The sequence below is a fragment of the Galeopterus variegatus genome, unplaced genomic scaffold, assembly GCF_000696425.1.
Source record: "Galeopterus variegatus unplaced genomic scaffold, G_variegatus-3.0.2 Scaffold5863, whole genome shotgun sequence".
In the NCBI taxonomy this organism is placed as follows: Eukaryota; Metazoa; Chordata; class Mammalia; order Dermoptera; family Cynocephalidae; genus Galeopterus; species Galeopterus variegatus.
Window position 1 is genome coordinate 46,297 of NW_007731974.1, and position 21,636 is coordinate 67,932.

Consider the following 21,636-nt stretch of genomic DNA (forward strand, 5'->3'; position numbering starts at 1 on the left):
GGGAGCGCCGCCACGCTTCCCAAGCGGCGCACTATCCAGTGCGCCACCGGGCCGGCCCCCCCCTCCCCTTTCTAACTTCTGGTGACTGCCATTCTAACTCTCTACTTCTATGTGATCAACTTTCTCAGCTTCCACATGAGAGAGACATGTGGTGTTTCTCTTTGTGTTCCTGGCTTGCTTCACTTAACATAATGTTCTCTAAGCTAATCCATGTTGCCTCAAATGACAGAATTTCGTTCTTTTTATGGCCTTATATTGCTACATTGTGTATGTATACCACATTTTCTTTATTCCATTCATCTGTTGATGGACGCTTGTGTTGATTCCATATCTTGACTATTGTGAATAGTGCTGCAGTAAACATGAGGATGCAAATACCTCTTTATCATACTGATTTCCCTTCCGTTGGGTATACACCCAGTAGTGGGATTGCTGGATTATATGATGGTTCTATTTGTAGTTTTTTGAGGAATCTCCACACTGTTTTCCATAGCGGTTGTACTAATTTACATTCCTGCCAAAAGTGTATAAGTGTTCCCCTTTCTCTGCATCCTCACTAGCATTTGTTATTTTCTGTCTTTTTGTTAATAGCCAATCTAAATGGAGTGTGATGATATCTCATTGTGGTTTTGATTTGCATTTCCTTGATGAGTAGTGATGTTCAGCATTTTTTCATATACCTGTTGTTCATGTGCATGTCTTCTTTTGAGAAATGTTTATTCAGCTCTTGTGCCCATATTTTGATTGGTTATTTGATTTCTTGTTATTGAGTTGTTTGAGTTCCTTGTATATTCTGGATATTAATCTACCAGGGACATTTACATATGATAACTTATTAAAAGCAATCCTCATTCTGCCATGTTAGGAAACTGAGGTTCAAAGATTACATAATTTTCCATGTTAAAAATAGCTTGTAAGTTTTGAATCAAGTTACCTGAACTCATGTTCTCGGATTTCAAGACCAATATTAATTTGCAGTTCCCTGTTTAGAAATCTAAATTGACCAAACCTTTCTCTTTAGAAGTTGCTTTGTATGATTACGTCCATTACTATTTTTCTAATTACTGTTGCATTATAGTATTATAATCCTTTACTTTGAGGCCTCATGAATTTTTTTGCCTGCTAAAACTACTGACATGTTTCACTCTTGTCTGAGAAAGGAACGATAATTAATTTCATGTTTTTCAGGTAACTAAGCAGGACAAGAACCTCATAAAACCTCTTTATGACAGATACAGAATTATCAAGCAAATCTTGTCAACGCCTTCTCTTATTCCAACAATTGTAAGTCAGAATGTTTGCACCTGTACTGGTGCTTTGTATTGTTTAGTTAGCACTATGTCATAGTTAGCACTATGAGAGTTATAAAGGAGCCTTCTTGGCAGTATTTACTGATAATAAGACCAGTTGTTATTCCAAAAAGTGGATAATGAGACCAGTTGTTATTTCAAAAAGTGGAAATGTGGTCTTCTCTAAACCCGGTATTTTACTTAACAGTGGCTGATAATTACAACTATTGTGAAACAGTTGTATGCTTAAAGCATGATAATAAGACCAGTTGTTATTCCAAAAAGTGGAAATGTGGTCTTCTCTAAACCCAGTATTTTACTTAACAGTGGCTGATAATTACAACTATTGTGAAACAGTTGTATGCTTAAAGCAAGTTTTAACATTTGCTTTCATTGCCTTGGGTGAAGTAAAAAAAAAAATGATAGATTTCAGTTTAGCACTGTCTAGTTTATAACACAGCTGGACAAATGAAGTCTTTGTATTCTGTGCCTGATGGTTAATTTTTCTCCTTTAATAAGAAAATTGATAATATAGTCCTTAACATAATGCAACATTTGTTTTTTGGTACTATTTGACCATACTGTACAAGATATGAGTAGACTTATTTCAATATAAAATAGGAGTACTGAAATTGAGTTAGATTGCTTTTACTAAAGAATGATTTATGGAAATACAGAACTAGAAAAGCACCACAAATCCTACTCCATCAATATCAGAACAAGATATGCTCAAGATACCAATGTAAAAAGGAATAAATACTGACAAATGTAAATTTAAGTATAGTTGAGTACATTTATACCTCTATATTTTTAAAGACACTAAGAGAATGATGATTCATAATCTTTGAAATTTTCCCATTAAGGACATATAATTTAAAATGGAGTACAATTTTCAGATTTCCTGTAAGATCTTTTGGTTGTGATATGAATTATCAGAACATGTTACAGAGTAACCCCACTTTGCTTTGGCCTTCAAAGAGCTTTTCTCTGAATTTGTCAGTTTATCCTCTGTATCTAAATGTGGCCCATACCGGGACCTGACTTGGTGTGTTTCTAGATAACAAAAGGTGTCTTAATTCCATCTCATCCTAACCCATATCACTGGTATGAAGATGGGGCCTAGAAAGTGTGGGTGATAGGGAAGTGGCAGTGCAATTGAAAGTGTTTCACCCAGTAAACACAGATGAACTTGGTGAACATATGGCCCAGCATGGGTGCCTCTTTGCTCATTAACTTCTGCAAATTAAAAACTAAATGGAATGCAACTGAGGGAGAGCTCCTGTTGGTAGCTTCCATTCCCAGTTCTCAGTAGGCACAAGGGTCACCTACTGGTTTTCCTGGTGTCTTTTATGATTCCCCTTCCTGTTTTTGCTTCCTCCAGAGGCAGTTAACATTTCGTGACTTTGTTTGTTTAACTTTTCCTGTGATAAGCAGGAGGAAGAGGACTCAGATGAAGACTGTCCTGAGCAAAGCCAACAATCTTCTTTGCCAGGTCCGGCATCTCATCTTACTATTGGCGATCATGTCACCTACTCTAATGAGGCTGAGCCTGTTAGGGTGTTGCTACCAGATGAAAAGAAAGAAGTGAAACAACCAGCTCTCTCCATGTCCAATTTACATGAAGCCACCATGTGAGTATGAATCCTATGTGTGGAGTGTCCTTTTAACTCTTTCTGGTCTGGGGTACCTTTTAAATGAAGAATCAAGGAGACAAAGCCATGAGGAGCCACAGCTCCCAATAAAGTCGTAATGGTGCCACAGATGCTAATGTTCAATTTGCTGTAATCACACCTCTTTTTGGCAGGGTTCTAGTACTAGTCTGACTCTCTTCTGGTTTGAAGCAGAGCTGGCCTTTGAGGTGTGTGTGTGTGTGTGTGTGTGTGTGTGTGTGTGTGTGTGTGTGTGTGTGTGTGTTTGGCCGATTATGAGGATCTGACCCTGTGACCTTGGTGTTATAAGGCTGCATTCTAACCAGCTGAGCTAACTGGCCTGCCTTGAGCTGGCCTTTGAAAATGTGTGGGTCAACAGTTGTCAGGGCCTTTATCCTAGTCCATTCCATTTAGATGTGTGTCAGATTGGGAATCCCAAGGGCCTTATGTAAACAAGTTGTCCTTTGTTTTCTTATAGCCTTGATCAGGAGCTCTTTGGAGTTCCTTTAATACTGTATTATCATTATTGTTATTACCATTATTCAGTATCTGGCATTCCTCTTGATCATTTGACCTTCTTTGGTTTGTACAGCACGGATTATGAGATTTTCTTTAACATGTATTATATAGTGAGGTGAGTTTATGCTCCAAAATAGGTATGAGGTGAGATCAAGGACTAAGTTATAAATTGAGATTTTAATGTGCTTGTAAAACCAGTTGGTATCTTAATTTCAGTTCAAAGAAGTGTGACCTGTTCAGAAGCAGAAAATCCTTTTTCTTTTGGCTGTTTTTGGTTTTTTTGGTATTATTCTAAAGCTGCTATTTCTTACTTTTTTTAGGGGGGGTTGGACTTTTTTGATATCAATGGAACTTTTTTTAGAAAATGCCCGTATATAATTTCAGGGAGTTTAGTCTCTGAAACACAAGTTCTCCAGGAAAAAATTCCTGTTCTGAAGTGTATGACTTTTCTCTCCTGTCTTAGTAGAATGAAGTGAATAAAATTTGCAATGTAACTACAACTTTCTTCTGGGTCTTAGTTTCATTCCCATGGGTTTTGCCATTCTCCCTATACTCTAGATTAAGGATAGAATTTTTTTTTTTTCCTTTTTGTCTTTTTTCGTGACTGGTAACGGGACCACAACCCTCGGTGTCGCGCCCGTACCGCGACTGGCAATGGGATCGCAACCCTCAGCGTCGCGCCCGCACTGCGCTCAACCAGTGAGCGGACCAGAAAAAAATTCCTGTTCTGAAGTGTATGACTTTTCTCTCCTGTCTTAGTAGAATGAAGTGAATAAAATTTGCAACGTAACTACAACTTTCTTCTGGGTCTTAGTTTCATTCCCATGGGTTTTGCCATTCTCCCTATACTCTAGATTAAGGATAGAATTTTTTTTTTTCCTTTTTGTCTTTTTTCGTGACTGGTAACGGGACCACAACCCTCGGTGTCGCGCCCGTACCGCGACCGGCAATGGGATCGCAACCCTCAGCGTCGCGCCCGCACTGCGCTCAACCAGTGAGCGGACCAGTCTCTATATGGGATCCGAACCCTCGGCAGGAGCACCGCTGCACTCCCAAGCGCCGCACTCTACCGAGTGCACCACCGGGCCGGCCCTGGAGGATAGAATTTTAAAAAAATCTCTTCCTCTGTGTTTCTTGTTTAGTCTACCACCAAATACTGATGAGTATTCCTTCAAAATGTCTGTTACTCTCTCACCCATTCATATTGCCATTACCCTTGCCACTTCTTATAATAGACTTAATCTGCTTGCCTGTTATCTGTCCTTTTTCCTTTCCTATGATATTGTTTTTATCAGGTAATTTCCTATGCTTATGTGCTCCCCTACGGTCAGGCCATGTGTGCCATACTTACTCCAAAACACTTTTTTATGATCAGAACACTTCTCAATTGTTATGTGTTTTTTTTTTTTTTTGCTGAACAGATAAATCTGCTCATGATGCTATTATGCCAGTGCTCAATAATGGCAAATGTACATTTTACCTGATATAGGCCTGTACTTCTTGACCATCTCCGAGAAACTAGAGCTGACAAGAAGAGACTGCGGAAAGCATTAAGAGAATTTGAAGAACAGTTTTTTAAACAAACAGGAAGGTAAGTGGGCAGAAAATATTTCCTACAGCACTATTGCTAAGAATGAACTGCAACTTTTTGTAGGAACAGTGACTTTATATAAGATGTAAATAATTTCCACAATGGCTTAGACTCAGATTTGTCCAATGCAACATTCTGATAATTATTAGGGATGTTTTATGGGAGACTGTAGCTGTCAAGTATAACAATCTTTAAAAAATAATGATAAACTCTAAAAATCCCTAACTTTGCATAATAAATCTCATTGTAACTGTTGAATTTAAAAACTTATTTGGTTTTTCAGCCCATATAACTTCTTTATTTTTGGTTTCTTATTTTTCACAAATTATTCCTTACTTTATCAAATAATAATTCTTCCTTTGCTTTAAATATCTCCTTTAAAATTCAGGATCTTCCCTTAATTTATTTCAAGATTTGGTCAAAAGTTCATAGCCATTCTTTCCATCCCTTAAACAAATGTTTACTCAGATCCTCTATTTGTCCTCTATTTTACTGTCTCAACCCAAATCTCATTATACATTCCATTAGTTTCTTCTAATTTTTGGTGTATCATCCAGATTACATGTGTAATTAGGAAATAAGTGTTATTGATCTGCTTCTGGAAGAGACAGAGACAAACCATTTAGCTATCCTGAACCTCAGTTTCCTCCTTTATAAACTGAAATGATTGGGCTCCTGGGATACTCTGAAAAGCTACAGCTGTCATGTGGAACATGAATCTTTAAAAAATAAATAAATCAGTAAAGGGTGTAACTTTTCCAAAGTCACAAAGCCATTAAGTGGCACAGGTGAGACTGAATTCTTCCTTTGCATTTCAGAGCATAAGCACTGGAGTCAGCGCTATACTGGCTCCTTGTTCCTCTCCATCCAGGTATTTGCTTTTCCTGAACTACTTTCAGTTCAGCAGCCTAAGGGTTGCCCTAATGGAAAGGGACTATTTTTTAAAGACACTTTCAAGCTTGGTCTGCTTCCCTCTAAGTACTTGGCAGCTCTTCCATTTCAGTTCATAAGGGCTGTTCACTGGGACTGGACCTATTAAGTGAAAACCTTTTTGTACTTAGATAATACAGATGTAACCCACCTAGTTTTCTACATGAAATCTTCCTTTCCTGTTGATTGCTACAAGTCCAATTTACTTACCTTTCTGCTGATGTTGCTAATCTAGTAATAAATGTTATGTGGCTGCCAAACCTAAAGTGTAAAACATGATTTCTTATTTATTTTCTTTTTCCATACTTTTTTTCTTTTACAAAATGTTCATGCAGCTTTCCTACAAAACATTCCTTGGAATGGTGACTTTGACTGTCTGGACTGTCTGCTATATGTTTTGGGTATATATATGACTTGTATCGAAGTTCCTGATCTGTAGCTCTTTTAGATTAAAAGAACTCTGTGGAAATTTTTCATTTGGGGAAATATTTGGGGAGATGTTAACAATATTCTAAATCTAAATAGTCCTTACATATGAAAAATGAGTTAATCACTTTAAGATGTGCATACATGCTTTTTATAACTTAGATTTCCCTGAATAAATTGACATTTTTACCAATTTGAACCCAGGTGTATACCATAAAGAGTTTGAGAACTTCCCAGTGTACTTGTAGTTCTGCCTGGTAGACCTGCAATGTTACTTGGCATGTCTTTTGACATACAAGGAAGTTAGTTATGTTCTATGAATAGTATTCTACTGCACCTGTGATTCCTAAACCCACTTCATATATGCCTATATTTGACTATAAGGTTGTATGCCCTCTTGTGGTGATATAATTCAACTAAATGCAAAAGTAGTGAGCTATTAGAACTAAAATCAAAGAATTGAATGGCTAGAAAATATGGACCTTACCCTTGTTCCTCTAAGGCATTTTATTGGGAAGGCCTAGCCATCCATAAGGTAAAATAACCATGCAAATGGATTACTAAAATTTTTAAGGCACTGTAAATCTCCTTGGTAGTATTTACCATATTAAGTGGCATCATAATCATATAGATATGACATTATTATTAACAAGTATGAGCCAGAAACTGTGCTAAGTTCTTTAGTATTTTTTATATAATGGTAATATAGCTTTGTATATAATGGTAATACAGGAAACATAGCAAAATTTTCATTTTGGTCAAAGCACTCTTGTTTATTAGCCAAAATGGCATATGCAGAACTAGGAAAAAGTTATATAATGGTTGTTAGTGTTTTCCTGTAATAATTAGACCATTTCTTCATGTAGATCTGTTTATATAAATTAAGGTAGTATTCAGACACCAGGCTATAAGTTTGGCCCATAACACAGAAAGGAGGCAATGAATTTGTTACATATTTTAGACAACATTTAAGAGGAATGCTGTCTATGTTCTGAGTTCTGTACCAGAAATTGCAGGGTAGTATATAGTGGTGCAACACAAGTAGGTAACTACAATCTTAGAGAATCTTTAAAGGTTAGCTTGGTTTTTTTTCATTTATAAGAAATAGAAATATCTCTTTCTCACTATTGGGAAAATAGAAGGGGGCTATGGGTAAAACATTAAATAATTTGCCCAGTTTCAGTCATACTAATATTAGAAAATATTCAGTTGTCATTGTAGTGACTACATCTATGTTTTCTATGCCTTGTATTTCAAAGTCATGGGTGGAAAAACCATTAAAAACCATTGGCTATCTTATTAATCAAGAAGACAAGAGCCTCCTGAGACTCTATAACCATTATTTCCCTTTAAAAAACATATATTGACAACATATTTTTTGTGGGGAGGCAAATGGTTTTAACTCCAGATGTTACCCAATTCTTCTTCAAAGTAAATAGCAAGGGCAGGCAGTTGTTGACTGCTTATGTATACAAATCTATGCATTGTTATTATGTCTAGTCTTAGTAGAATTAGTGTGCCAAAGAGAATCATTGTAATTTAGGCTCTTACAAATTACTTCAATCAAGAAACAGCTTGGTGTTTCTACTATACATTAGAGAGACAGGTTTTATAATTACAAGAAAACTTGGAAATATTTCAAGTTTGTAAGACAGCCAACTGAGCATTTTTTCTTGTCACCCTAAATTTATAAATCATTTGTGTAATCAAATTTCTGTAGTATTTTCAGGTTGATATTTTTAACAACTCTCACTATAAGGGTTGAACATTCTGCATAGGCAGGTAATGGGAGAATAACCAGACAAGGAATGCCTTAAAGGTTTTGGTTTTTTTCTCTTCAGACTTTTTCACTTGCTGCATTGCATTATTATATGTCTAGGCTCTGAGCCACATACTTGCAAAACACCTGTGACATTCAAGTTCTCAAAAAGTACTATTATTTAGAAACCTAATACCACATAGAAGAGGGTGAAGACAATGAAAGTGAAAGGGAAGGTAAAGAAGACATGATGCAAAAACCAAGTGGAAGCTGCTACCCTGTACTTTCTCATGTATGAATCATAAAAGGATATATAATGACTTTATTCACTATGAACTATACCCTGTATTTTCCGTTTTGCAGAAGTCCACAAAAGGAAGACAAGATACCAATGGCAGATGAGTACTATGAATACAAGCACATAAAAGCGAAACTGAGACTATTAGAGGTCCTTATCAGCAAGCAAGATGTGGCCAAAACTATTTGAGGTTCAGGAAATGTTTATGATCACTTTCACCCAAGATAAAGTCAAGTGTATTTTCCTCTGCCATTCTTGCTAAGTAGTTCTGACATAACAAAAATGGAAGCACTTTAGTGATAGTATTAGCTGTTTTTAAGAAAGGATAGCGGGTGTAATTATATACGAGGAAGGATTTAAATGGGGGGGAAAATTCAACAGGTAACCATGTAATTGTAAAAAAAATTCAGCCTCTTCCATGCCAAGGAGAAAACTCATATTCAATATAATTATTTCAAAAACATCTAATATTTTATCAAACATAAATAACGCATAGCTGGGCCACTTATTAGGGAAAGTTTACTTAGTGTCCAAAGATTGTTTATGTTGATGTATGGAAAAGAGCATGATTTAAAAAAATCAGTGAAAGGATAAAAAGAAATTCTGCTTTTCATGTAGGAAGGAACACAGGTATTAAAATTATTTAAAACTTCTAATAGATTTTTAAGTGATAAAACGTATACTATCTTGTCACTTAAGTCTGCTAGGATTTCGGTACCCTAAAATATATTAGAATGTGTCACTGCTAATTTTTTATTTCTATATAAAAATAGCACATTATTTTATCTGTTATTTGAAATTTTACATTTCTGGTTACCAAAGTTCATTCTGATGGCATGTACTTTGTGAATTATTATCTTTGTCTATAATTGACAGATGCTTATATTAAAATAAAGTACTGTATTAAAATTTTAAAATAGGTATTTTGGATAGATATGTGTCTTCAGTATATAATCTAATGTGACCATAGTATTATTGCTAATCTTTTTGTTTACTATAACTAAGATTATATAACTATTTTTCCATTGAGAATATGCATTTTTCTTAATGTTCTAAGATCTGTACTTTGTAAAGTCAAAAAACTTTCTCATGAGCTGTAGTTATTCTTCATTCTGTACAAAATGAAAAGTTTGGAAATTGTTTGCCATGACACCTTGGAAAAGAAACCAGAAAGTTTTATTTGCTTCATCAACTTTAGTTGTGATTATCTTGTTTTGTGTAATTTTGTACTAAATTATCTTGTTTTGTGTAATTTTGTACTAAAACACATTTATTTTTGTTTTTGTAAAAACAAGTAAAAGGTTGACATTTTCTTCCATGTACCAACCACGTCTGTATATCTATTTTCTGTAATGTTAAGCATGATGTTGAAGAAATTCACATTTTCATACAGTTTAGATGGAAAGAATATTGACTATTTCAGAAGCAGACTATTCAGAGGCTTATTGTATTCTCTGTATTTACCAGGTATTTTATAACTTTTATGAATCAGAATAATGTCCTTCATAAATTTGTTTAATCGAAGTCATCTACTTGTAACAGGACAGATACACAACTATTTGAGGTTTACAAATTACATCTTTGATAAGGGAAATGGTTTCGTGACATGTATACAATTGCTATTAAAATGTAACTCTATATCTTCTATATGATTGTAAATATTTTATACAACAATACAAATAAAATATTTTTGTATTATATTTATTATGTTGAAACACAGTAGTTGTTTCCTGTTAGCTAATATAAATAACATAAATAACACTGTCAAACAACAAGTTGGAAGTGCTGACAATTCTAGGCTTCAAGATTTAACTCATGCTGCAATTACACCCTTTCATGCGGTTTGGAGTTATCCCAATATTTGTTCAGTATATTAAAATGAATGCATATTTAAACACCATTTATAAGCCATTATTTTGTATCTTGCTAAAGTGGTCTATATAATTGTTTTGTTATGTTTGGCATAAAGGAAAAATAAAAACATTGCAGCATCTAGACAATAAAGTGTCAGAAGGAAAACAGGATATTTCATCATTGAAAGTAGTGGGAAGTGTAGGGAATAGGAAACACTAAAATGGCTCTGAATGAAATTTGAAAAGTGGTAGTTGGTTTTTGGTGATAGCGGCATGTGCATGCTTCAGTGGAAAACATCTGGTGGTGAAAATGAACAAAAGAGAATCAATGTTCCTAAGGGAAGAATAGGGATTGAATAAGAATAAGAATAAGAAAAGTGGGCATTAACGTCCAACACTGATATTACAGGTTTTGCAGCTGGGATCTTTCTTTGCATTTGCAGTAGACAAACTCATGAGCTGATGACCAGTGATTTCTGCCACGGTGCCCAGAGAAAGATCCACAGGGTCAGTGTAAATGACTTCTAAAATGACATCCTGGGCATGGTGGTAAACCAGCACCCCATCTTCTTCTGTACAGGTCAAAAATTTATTATCCTTGGAATTTAGTTGAGGAAGACGCTGCTTACAAAATTCATCTCCTGGTGATCCCACAGGGGCAATAACAAGAATCACATAATGATAAGCAGTGTACATACAGTAGAAGTCCCCAAAGTATAAGTTAGTGTTGGGATTAAAAAGTTTTTCTGCTGCAATCTCAAACCTGTATCTTCCATAAGGTGAATCCTGGGGTGGCTTCCCAGTATTGAATTCAGTGCTGCAGCTGAAGAAGATGCCTTCTAATTTTCCGCTGATAGGAGAGCCATGGCTACCACTGTTATCCTTGATAGAGGGCTGCATAGCATTCCCATGATGTTCTCTGCAAGAGAAAAGAAAGGTGACTGCTTAATACAATAGTGATTTATAGATGTGAATGGCCTAAAAGTCAATCATCTACTGTTAAAGGCCTGAATGCCTTTATCAGATAAAGGGGAATGTATCTTTTGTGGTTACCTAAAGATGGCTGAATTCCAACCTTAACCCTAAGGTAAAGATGATCTGCTTTTTTATTTAACATAATAATGTACATTTCCTGGCCAGAAAAATCAAACAGGAAGTAGAAATCTCACAGGTGAAATCACATCTATTATGTGCCTAATGGATTTCAGAATTGGCTTTCTTAAGAGAAAACTGGACTAAAAGTATTAGTTGGTTAGATATGTTGAATGTTTCTTTAAAGTATGCTAGAATTTAGTCATAAAATGAGTGCTGTCCACTTACATTGGCACACAAGTGTTTTGTTTATTTTGTTTTGGCTTTTTTTTTTTTACCCAGGCACAGGTTACTTATCCAGTTATCTCTCCTTCATTTTGCTTAGAACTGTGTTGGTTACTTCCCTTTACCTTACTCCCAGATATACTCCACCTTTCTTGCCTCCCACTGTAATCTGAGCTCTATCATCCAGTTCTTCCTTGTTCCTTGCTTCCTTCCATTTCAGTTCTACCAATGGGAGGCACCAGCAGATCAAGGGTAGGAGGAAGTAAAGCCTTTGATGTGTCTTCCTCTACTTTCTCCATGCTTAGAGCCTTGCGGTTCTGGCAGGGCTGGGTTCTTCAGTAACTATATATCCTGACTACTGCTCCTGCTGGGTGACCCCCTATTTCCTTCCATTTGCAAGGACAGTAACATCTTTAAACTCTTGATAGTTCTTGTTTGCTTTAGTATCCCTTATTACCTGCCTTAACCCTGCCTACACCTCTGTGAATGGTGGTTTTGTTAAATTCTCTCCAAAATTCTCTGAGCGTGCCTTCCTTTTCTTGCTGGCTCTCTGACCCGCATGACTTAGGATGAAAAGTTCAAGCTACCACTCAGGCAAGGGAGGTTCCCCCAGTCAACATGCTTCTTAAAGAGTTTGTGAATCAGTGATGTGTGTTCAGGATCTGCCCCTGACTTTAGAACAACAAAGGGTCTCCAATTCTGCCACCTGAAAACCACTAGGGGGAGCTTATTAAAAATGCAAATTCAAGGTAAGACCAAGAAACTGTCACCCTCTAACGAACCCTATATTTTTATTCTAACTTTTCTTTCTTCCTTCTGATGTTCCAATATTCCTTCTTTCATAATTTCCTTCCTGTTTCAGAAACTTCCTTTAGCTATTAATATGTTTTTCAGCTCTGAAATTTTCATTAACTTCCTTATATTTCTCTACTATTTCTATTTTTTATTTTTTCAAGTGTGTTTGTAATTGCTTGTTGAAACATTTTTATGGTGGCTGCTTAAATATCCTAGATAATTCCAAGATCTGTGTTATCTTGGTGTTGCTATTTTTGATCTTTTCTTATTCAGGTTAAGATTTTCTCGGTTCTTGGTATGATGAGTGAATTTCAATTGTATCTTGGACATTTTGGGTACTATGTTATGGATCTTATTTAAATCTAGTATTTTAGCAGGACTCTTCTGACTATGTACCAGTGGGGGAAGTGTACAGGGTGTCACTTCATTGCTGTCAGATGGGGATAAAAGTCCAGGTTCCCCACTCAGCCTCTAATATCAGGAGTTGGGGGGCAGTTACCACTGGGAGGAGGTGGGAGTTTAGGCTTCCAACAGGCCTCCTCTCATACAATCTAGCTGCGAAAGTGAAGGGGTGTCTCATTTCTGGTCCCCATGTGGCCTTCACTGATACTGTGGTGGCAAGCCTCATTGCCTCTGGGCAGTGGTGGAAAGTCTAGGCTCCCCATTCAGCCTTCTCACACCACCCTAGTAAGGAATAGAGAGTAAGGAAGGGTGCCTCCTTAAGGCTGAGAGAGGGTGGAAGTCTAGGTTCCCCACTTGCCCTTGACTGTTAGATGTGGTACGGCAGTTTTTGTTCCCATGGTGTTTGGATGGAGTAGGGCAGTTATTGTCTAAAAGGTTTCTGTATTCAAGGCAGTCCCTTTTTTGGTCCTTTGAGTAAAGAGAACAGACTTTCTGGGGTTTTTTTGTTTTGTTTTGTTTATTTGTTTTTGTCTGTGTCCACTGGTACTTCTGAGTTGCTAGCTTCCCCAGCACCTAGTACTGAATATAAGAGGTAAAAAGAAAACACGGGGAACTCATCACTGTGTCACTCCTTGAGTCCCAAGGTCCCTAATTTGTCTACCTTCTTCTTCCTCCACCTTTCGGAGTCTTCTAATATTTCTTTTATATATCACGTCCAGGATTTTTAGTTGTACTTAGTGTCAAACATAGAAGTGTGTCTACTCCATGCTGTTCCTGGTCAAAATTTTTTACCGTTGTGTTATATTCTCATGTAAACCCAAATGCCTATATGGTATGTGTCCTACATGAATCAGTAAGTGCAATTATATAGAATAATAACAGCAGCAAATATATAAACAGGAATTTAGACTAGGAAATATGCCCTACTATCAGTGACAAAACCTCAACTTTGAGGATATACAATCTGGCAACAAAAGTACAGAAATTTTTACACATGTCTACCAATATCAGTGAATTCCTGAAGAGAAAACTTTCAGATATAGAAAGGAGTTTTAAGGGTATTTAGGCTACCTAGTGAACATGGACAAGGAGTAAGAAATAAAGTGGTATTTTCATTTGGGGTAAAGGAAAGCTATGTTCATTTAGGCATTCATTTTTAGAGGAAGAGATCAAAATGAGTTCATTTATTATGGACTGAATCAGAATTTATCTAGGACTTTTTCATAATTTAGAATGATTTGAAAGGTTTATTAGATAATTGAAAGGTTCTTTTCTAGTCAAGGTTTCTGAATATCAAGATGACATTTTAAGTGGACTCTAATCAAGGAAACGTGTCCTGACTAGAGTTCATTACATAACAAGAAAATCAAGAGCCACTGAAGTTAATGTCTGCTATTTTTCTAATACAACTTTTTTTTTTTCCCCTTTTTGTCTTTTTTACTGGCCGGTAACGGGATCGCAACCCTCGGTGTCGCGCCCGTACCGGGGTCTGGCAACGGGATTGCAACCCTCAGTGTTGCGCCCACGCCACGCTCAGCCAGTGAGCGGGAACCGGTCCCCACATGGGATCCGAACCCTTGGTGGGGCTCCCAAGTGGCGCACTCTCCAGTGCGCCACCAGGCCGGCCCCTAATATAACTTTTTTAATAAGCAATGTTAAAAAATTGTACCCATGCCTTGGCAAGTATATTTATTTATATTTACTATATCAAGATATAATTTACATAGATTTTATAACTATCATTATGGAAAATCCAACAAAGGTAAATTTCATTGTTAGTAAACACATCTTTCATGCTAGTAGCTTGGAATTCAATCATATAATATATATAATAATTTTATCCATTTTCCAGGTGCTCTTTTTTTCTTCTTGGAAGCATTTTTGAAAAAAGAAGAGCAAAATTTTAGAGTTATCGAAGTACCTGAAAACAAAGGCCAGTTCCCAGCTGAAGGACAGGGAAAATCAGAGAAATACTGACCTCCAGTGGCCACCTAAAATAAACACTGGCAATACTCCAGGAATCTAAATGTAAAACCAAAGATGAAATGGTCTAATCTGTTGATGTATTTCTTACTAAAGGCAACAGCAATAGGGAAAATCTTTTTGTTCTCAAATTTTATGATTAACAAGTATAAAGAAACACCTTTCTTGCTGAGTACATATGGTCATTCCCAATCGACAACTGACAAGCACAATAATTTATGCTGTACCTATTAGTTTGTACTCTCTAAATTAAGTGAATGGCATCCGCTAGGAATTATACAAACTCTAGGGTAGATAGTTAACCAGTTAAGAGTGTGATGGACTAAACTCTGTATTTCTAAGATAGTCAAACAAAAAGCTGGAATGTTTTTCACCATCAAAATATATGAAAAAGTATGATATTGCGAAGTACTTCATTGGAAGAACACAGATGTCAAAATACACTTCTCTCTCTATGATTCCCTTTGCATTTTTCACAGTTTGGATCTGATTTAGATCTGGAACCATGATCTTGAATTAAGAGAAACTAGGGAAGTATGAAAAAACAAAACAAAACAACAAAGCTTCCTAAATTTTTTTCATATACAGTCCTGTCAATTTAAGAATCCTTTAGAGATTAAAGTGAGATCAAGGCTTTTAAAACGACAAATTATAGGGATTGCTCTGTAAAAGTTTTAAAACCTATTTAACATTTGTCATTTTAAAAGCCTCAGTCTCACTTTAAAACACATATCTGCTTATTTATTCTCTTCTACAAATATGAAAACTATTATAATTATTAAATTAATAATTATTTTAATTATCAAAACTAGCTGTGGGAAAGAGTCCTTTTAATTTCTAGGGAACTACTTCCAGTGATAAACATAGGATATCTTAGAAATACAAGTCAAATCACTAGAATACAGAAGGAAACAGAGAAGACTATCCTCATAAATAATTAAGATAATGGCTAAGAGATTTCCACTTAGGCAGAAACCTACAAATTCCACCTGATTCACCATAATATTTCATCAGTCACCCTTTTATTCTCTCATTTTCAATTCCTTAAAGGAACCCACAAAAAGAGGAGAGAAAATTTAGTAGTTCGTATGAGGCAGAGGGGATTGAATCACTGGGAAGTAGAAGAATAGTGTGTACATGCAATGCTTATCACTTTAAACACCACAGGTTTAAGAACTTGCAGTCAAATAGATAGGAATTGGTATTACTGAAAGAAATCTAAATGAGGTGGGGAAAAAAAATTCCAAGATCTGACTTTTTCTACTCAATTTCTTTTGGAAATAAAAGTCAGTATAATTAAGTATTTTGAAAACAAAACTAGAAATGCTATTTGACAGAAATAGTGTCAAGGAAAACCTGAGCCTAGAATTTGAAATTGTATTTAGTAATGCAAATCATCACATGGTTTTTGATTCTTACCGAATATAGTCAAAATATTCTTTGTGCTGGTTACGATAAAAAACAGAAAATTTAAGCATACGTCCTGAAATGACTTCAGCCTTCTCCAACAGTTGTGTTAGATGAACTTTTGAATAGTCTAAAAATAACAAAAAAAGAAGTCCATTATTAAAAATATAGCACCAAAATTACCAACTACATCCATAATAAATCAGAGATTATCAAATTTTACCTTTAGAGAATTCAATTTAGTGAAATGGAAATTGCATTAAGAAAAAAACATTCATTATCCTTGTGTAGTACATTTTTCTTTCTACAAAAATATTTTTGTTATAGTTTATGGTTTCTTAGAATATCCTTGTATTCTTTAAACTATTTTGAAATAAATTAAAGATCCTGAAACAAAAACATGTTAAATAACTCTTCGTAACCCAACTAATGTCCATCAGCACCATACTAGCTTCTCTTCAATCAGCTGATAAATTGAATAAGAGAAGCTTATAATTAACAATCAATAGCAAAGTTGGAAAGTAGAAATAACAATACCCATTTAATTTACCCTAAGTCTCTGAGGTTCACAAAGTAGACTAAATATGACCATTTTATTGATGCAGAAATTGAGGCTCGTCAAAGTCTAATGATTTGTTCAATGTTCATACAGCCGGTAACCTAGAGACTAGGTCTCTGGCTCCTAGTTGATGGTCTTTCAGTATACAAGACTCTTGAAAATCTAATGCACTTGTCAAAGTAATCTGTTTTTTTTTTTTTTTTTTACCAACTTTTTGTTTTGAAAATTGAGAACTGTTGTCAAATTCCTGCACCAGAAACTAAGAGAAAATTTTGGTCTACAAAGTTAGTAAGACTTTCCAAACAGAAGCAATTGAGTTAAACTGCTCATAGCAGCAGAGTTTGTTTATTCACCACTTTACTGGCTCAACAAGCATTCATTTAGATTACAACATACAATGTCCAAAGCACCATGCAAAACTATAAGATCAGGTAAAAGATAAAAAGACATTATTCTTCCCTTCAAAGAACTCACAGTCTGAGGAAAGTGATAGATATATGGGCAATAATGACTTATGGTAAGTATTAACATTTTAAGATTGGGATAAGAACAAGGTTTTATCTCTGTCATAGACTAGAACAGAAGCAGATTAGTCTGTGGCATTCTATTTTTTTTAATATACAATACTTGGCACAGTGCCTAGTTCGCAGTATGGGCTCAGTAAATGTTTAGTGAATTAGATGTCCAGATTAAAAGAAAACTTGTATAAAATAGCTTTCTCGAAATTTATAGAGTCAGGGTTATTGATAAAGCTTAGGTGAAATATAGTCTCCAAATTATTCTGATAAACTAAAATAACAGCTTTGAACAGATTAAGTTCCTCTTAGATTTTACTCATAGAAATAAAAATGCAAAATAATTTATAGAAAAACATTGTGGCACATTTAAAAGCTGGCATTTTTCTTATTATTATGGGATGCACATAAGTAAAAGAGCAACAAGGAGATCACTGTAAATGAAAGTATGAAGACATAATGTTTTCCTTTATATACAGAAATAAAAACATACACTCACATACTTAAATAGGTTACAGAACAGAGTGAGTTATATATACCTGTGTGTATATGTGTGTATGTGCTATCTGTCTATCTATCTATCTAAATATTCCTAAACTGGAAATGCCAAAGGTCTTCTTTAACCTAAAGAACAAATAATATTTCGTACCTTTCCCTAATTTCAAATGGGGTTTTAGCAAGTAATTATAGCTTCTTTTAGTGGACAAATACTATAATACTGTTTGGTGTAGTCTTTACGGAAAATTGCATGCATTAACACAATGTCAGAAGAGACTGTGCTTACATGCCTTACTTAGATTAAACCTTCCTGGTAGGGCACAATGAAAGTAAATGAAAAGAAATGCAGAAAAAAGAGTAAACTTGAGATAGTTCCAAAGAGGAATTTTAATCCAGGAAAAAAATGAGGTGAAATACTAATTCCAGTATGATACATCAAACAGGTAAAAGTTATATCAGTGAGAATTCTTTATTCATTGTTAATACAATGTGGATGTTTTTAGCTATTGCATCACTGATTACTGAACTATGATTAATTCCTTATTCCATCTATTTTAAAATGCATTTTTTCAAATTTCTGATGTGTGTCTAACAATAACTGTCATAAGAAAACTCAGTTTTGTAGTCTAATTGTCAGTGATACATAAAAAGGTGGATTTTATAATCTATGACATCTTAATTATAGAGAAATAAGGTACCAGAGAGATACTATTTTCCTTGCTCTCGAACACTGAAATCCTTAGCAATCCTTGGCAACATCCTCATAGAATAAACAAAAAGGGTTGAAGATAAAATTAAAATCACAGAGAATTAAAATTTCATCCATTTATCATATCCATAGAAGTTTTATACTGAGGATGAGATTAAGAAACAACAGAAAATATTGAGATAAAGCAGCAACTAAGCATGCAATGAGTCTAAAATAATGTGAGTGTGGGTTATGGGGGGGAAAAGTACTGATTTATCTGAAGGACGCCTCCGCTGGGGAAAGTTGCTAAGCAATCTGAAATAAGTGAGGCAAATTGTTTTTAAGACTTTTCTACAAGCTCCTTACATTGAAACATACATTCAGCCTCTCCCAACAGTTTTTTTTTTTTTTTTTTAATAGGAAACAGCTGTCTAGACAAAGAGGAAGAAACAAATCCCATTCTAAGAGATAAGAGGAGGGGATGACCGAAGTACTCAACTAGATATACTTTGTACCCTTCAAAACCTAAATTCTCAATCAATTCCTGTTTCTTGAATGAATGAACAAATGGATAAATGAGTAAGGTGAATGGTAACATTTCCAGTGAAAATACTGGAATATTCCAATTAAATATTAAGGTACAGTTCAAGATCGAAGAAGACAGATTCTCCACATCAGATCTTCCAACATCAAACAGCTATAAGGTACGGTAAGCCCCACTTATCCACAGTTGCGGTTTCAGTTATCTAGAGCCAACCATGGTCTAAAAATATTAAATGGAAAATTCCAGAAATAAATAATTCATAAGTTTTAAATTGTGTGCCATTCTGAGCAGTGTGATGAAATCTCACACCTTCCTTCTCTGTCCTGCCTGGGACATGACTCTTCCCTTTGTCCAGCGTATCCACACTGTACATCCACACCTTAGTTACTTAGTAGCAATCTGGATTATCAGATTGATTGTCATGGCATCTGAGTGCTTGTGTTCAAATAACTGTTGTTAAAATACTTCACAATGGCCACAAATTACAAGAGTAGTGATGCTGGCAATTTGGATATGCCAAAGAGAAGGCATAAAATGCTTTAAGTGGAAGGTGAAATGTCTTGACTTAAAAAGGAAAGAAAAAAAATCATATGCTGAGGTTGCTAAGATCTACTAAGGCAAGAATGCATCTTCCGTCCATGAAATTGTGAAGAAGGAAAAAGAAATGCATGCACAGTATATATAGGATTCAATACTATCTGTGATTTCAGGCATACACTGGGGGTCTTGGAACATATCCCCCAAGGATAAGGGGGGACTACTGTAGTTTTTAATGAGGCAAAGACATACACACACATACAGTACACTAGTTTAGAGACAGCATTTCTTAAGTCCTTCCAGCACTCAAGTGAAAACTCTAATAACATTTCTGTGAGGGACAGTCATTGAGATCTGCTCCCATTCCCCTAAAGTAGAGGATATTCTTGGCTTCCTTCTTTCAATATCTGTGAAAATGAAAAAAAAAATTTTTTTTTTTTTTGTCTTTTTCCGTGTCCGGCAACGGATCGCAACCCTCAGTGTTGCCCCCGTACCGGACCGGGGACCGGCAACGGGATTGCAACCCTCGGCGTTGCTCCCACACCTCGCTCAGCCAGTGAGCGGGAACCGGTCTGTATGTGGGATCCGAACCCTCGGGCGGAGTGCCGCCACGCTTCCCAAGCGGCGCATTATCCAGTGCACCACCGGGCCGGCCCGAAAAAAATTTTAAAAGGAAAAAGAAACAAAGAAGAAAAAAGCTCTCTCAAAATTAAGCTCAAAATGTGCTGAATATATTTTCAAACTGCATGAATTTTTATTTGTAAAGCTTTCACTTTGAAAAAACCAAACTATGCATGTAGAAAAGAAGTAATTTGAGGCCATTACTCATAGCAAAACCTCAGCTCTTTCCAATCAATACAACATGGTTTATCCTCTTACACAGTGCTACTGACAATGCAAAAATGACCAGTGCAATACATACCATCTTATAGTTACAACAAAAGAGTATTTTTTCCTGTAATTATCTTTCCAGAAACAATTAAATAAGGTTTTTTGTGGGTTTTTTATTTTTTTTGAAATATTTCTACCTAGTTCTCTTACCTGCTGTGCAGAATTCTATAATTTCACTCCATTCAGACACAACATAATCACCATCAACTTGTTTTGAGGCAGTCTGAACTGCTACTGTATATTCAGTTCTTGGGCTCAAAAACCAGTGTCCACGGACAGTCATAGGCAAGGGAACAGCTTTTGCCACCAATTTTGTTGGAACATCCTAAGAAAGATGGAAGAAAGGAAGTAAGGAAATAAATTTAGCAGGATAACATTAATCAACCGTAAACAGTAGAGAGAAACTTCTTAAATTCCTGGCTGACAGCAGAATTTTGCTGTTTAGAGATACTCCCATATGCGAAAACCAAGACACAACCTGATCAAGAGACATGCCCAAGGTGACATAGCTAGTTAACGACAAATGTATTTAGACTCTAGTTTTCTTGATTTCTAGGATAGTATTCGTCTCTGTAAACTGTATGCTCCTCAAAATGCAACATTCTCATACTAAGTAACAAAACTTTAAAAAATTCAGTAGATCTTGTATAAAAAATATTACATCTGCTTAATTTATCCTACCTGATAATTTTACCAGAATAGCTCATTATCAAATATTTTACATGTGAAAGGAGAAAACACTTCAAAATAAATATTTTAAAATAAATGAATCTATTTTACATATAAAGCTACACTCGCTTCACTTTTATTCAAGTATGCAGTCTATGTGTCACAGAAAAGTTTACTGATTTCTAAACAACAATTAATAAGGTAATTAAACCTGCTAGCTGAATATTCACTACATTTCCAAGCATATGGTATTCTAAGAAAGGAGGTCAAATCTTGAACTATTTATCATTTAATGTTAAATATGTAAAAGCTGCTGCAAGAAGGCAAATGTCAGCAAAGAAAATATCCATCACCAGAAAGCATAATCAGAATTAGAACTCAGGGGCTGGCCCAGTGGCGCACTGCTACAGTGCGCCGCTTGGGAAGCGCGGCAGCGCTCCCGCCGAGGGTTCGGATCCCACATACAGACCGGCTGCTCACTGGCTGAGCGAGGTGCGGGAGCAACACCGAGGGTTGC

The 21,636-nt window shown here is 35.7% G+C and overlaps 2 protein-coding genes across 2 annotated transcripts in view; one reads left to right on the forward strand and one right to left on the reverse strand.

Annotated features, from left to right (window-relative positions):
• The window catches only part of FAM13C (family with sequence similarity 13, member C), a 49,869-nt gene extending 39,708 nt beyond the window's left edge, over positions 1-10,161 (forward strand). Inside the window, exons 7-10 of the mRNA XM_008590124.1 lie at positions 1,189-1,284; positions 2,724-2,920; positions 4,947-5,048; positions 8,527-10,161. Coding sequence (XP_008588346.1) covers positions 1,189-1,284; positions 2,724-2,920; positions 4,947-5,048; positions 8,527-8,650 — 519 coding nt within the window. The 3' untranslated portion in view covers positions 8,651-10,161. The remainder of the gene's footprint in view (positions 1-1,188; positions 1,285-2,723; positions 2,921-4,946; positions 5,049-8,526) is intronic.
• The window catches only part of PHYHIPL (phytanoyl-CoA 2-hydroxylase interacting protein-like), a 60,239-nt gene continuing 48,563 nt past the window's right edge, over positions 9,961-21,636 (reverse strand). Inside the window, exons 3-5 of the mRNA XM_008590123.1 lie at positions 20,601-20,775; positions 16,231-16,348; positions 9,961-11,233 (exon numbers count right to left, since the gene is read on the reverse strand). Of these exons, the coding sequence (XP_008588345.1) occupies positions 10,699-11,233; positions 16,231-16,348; positions 20,601-20,775 (828 nt within the window). The 3' untranslated portion in view covers positions 9,961-10,698. The remainder of the gene's footprint in view (positions 11,234-16,230; positions 16,349-20,600; positions 20,776-21,636) is intronic.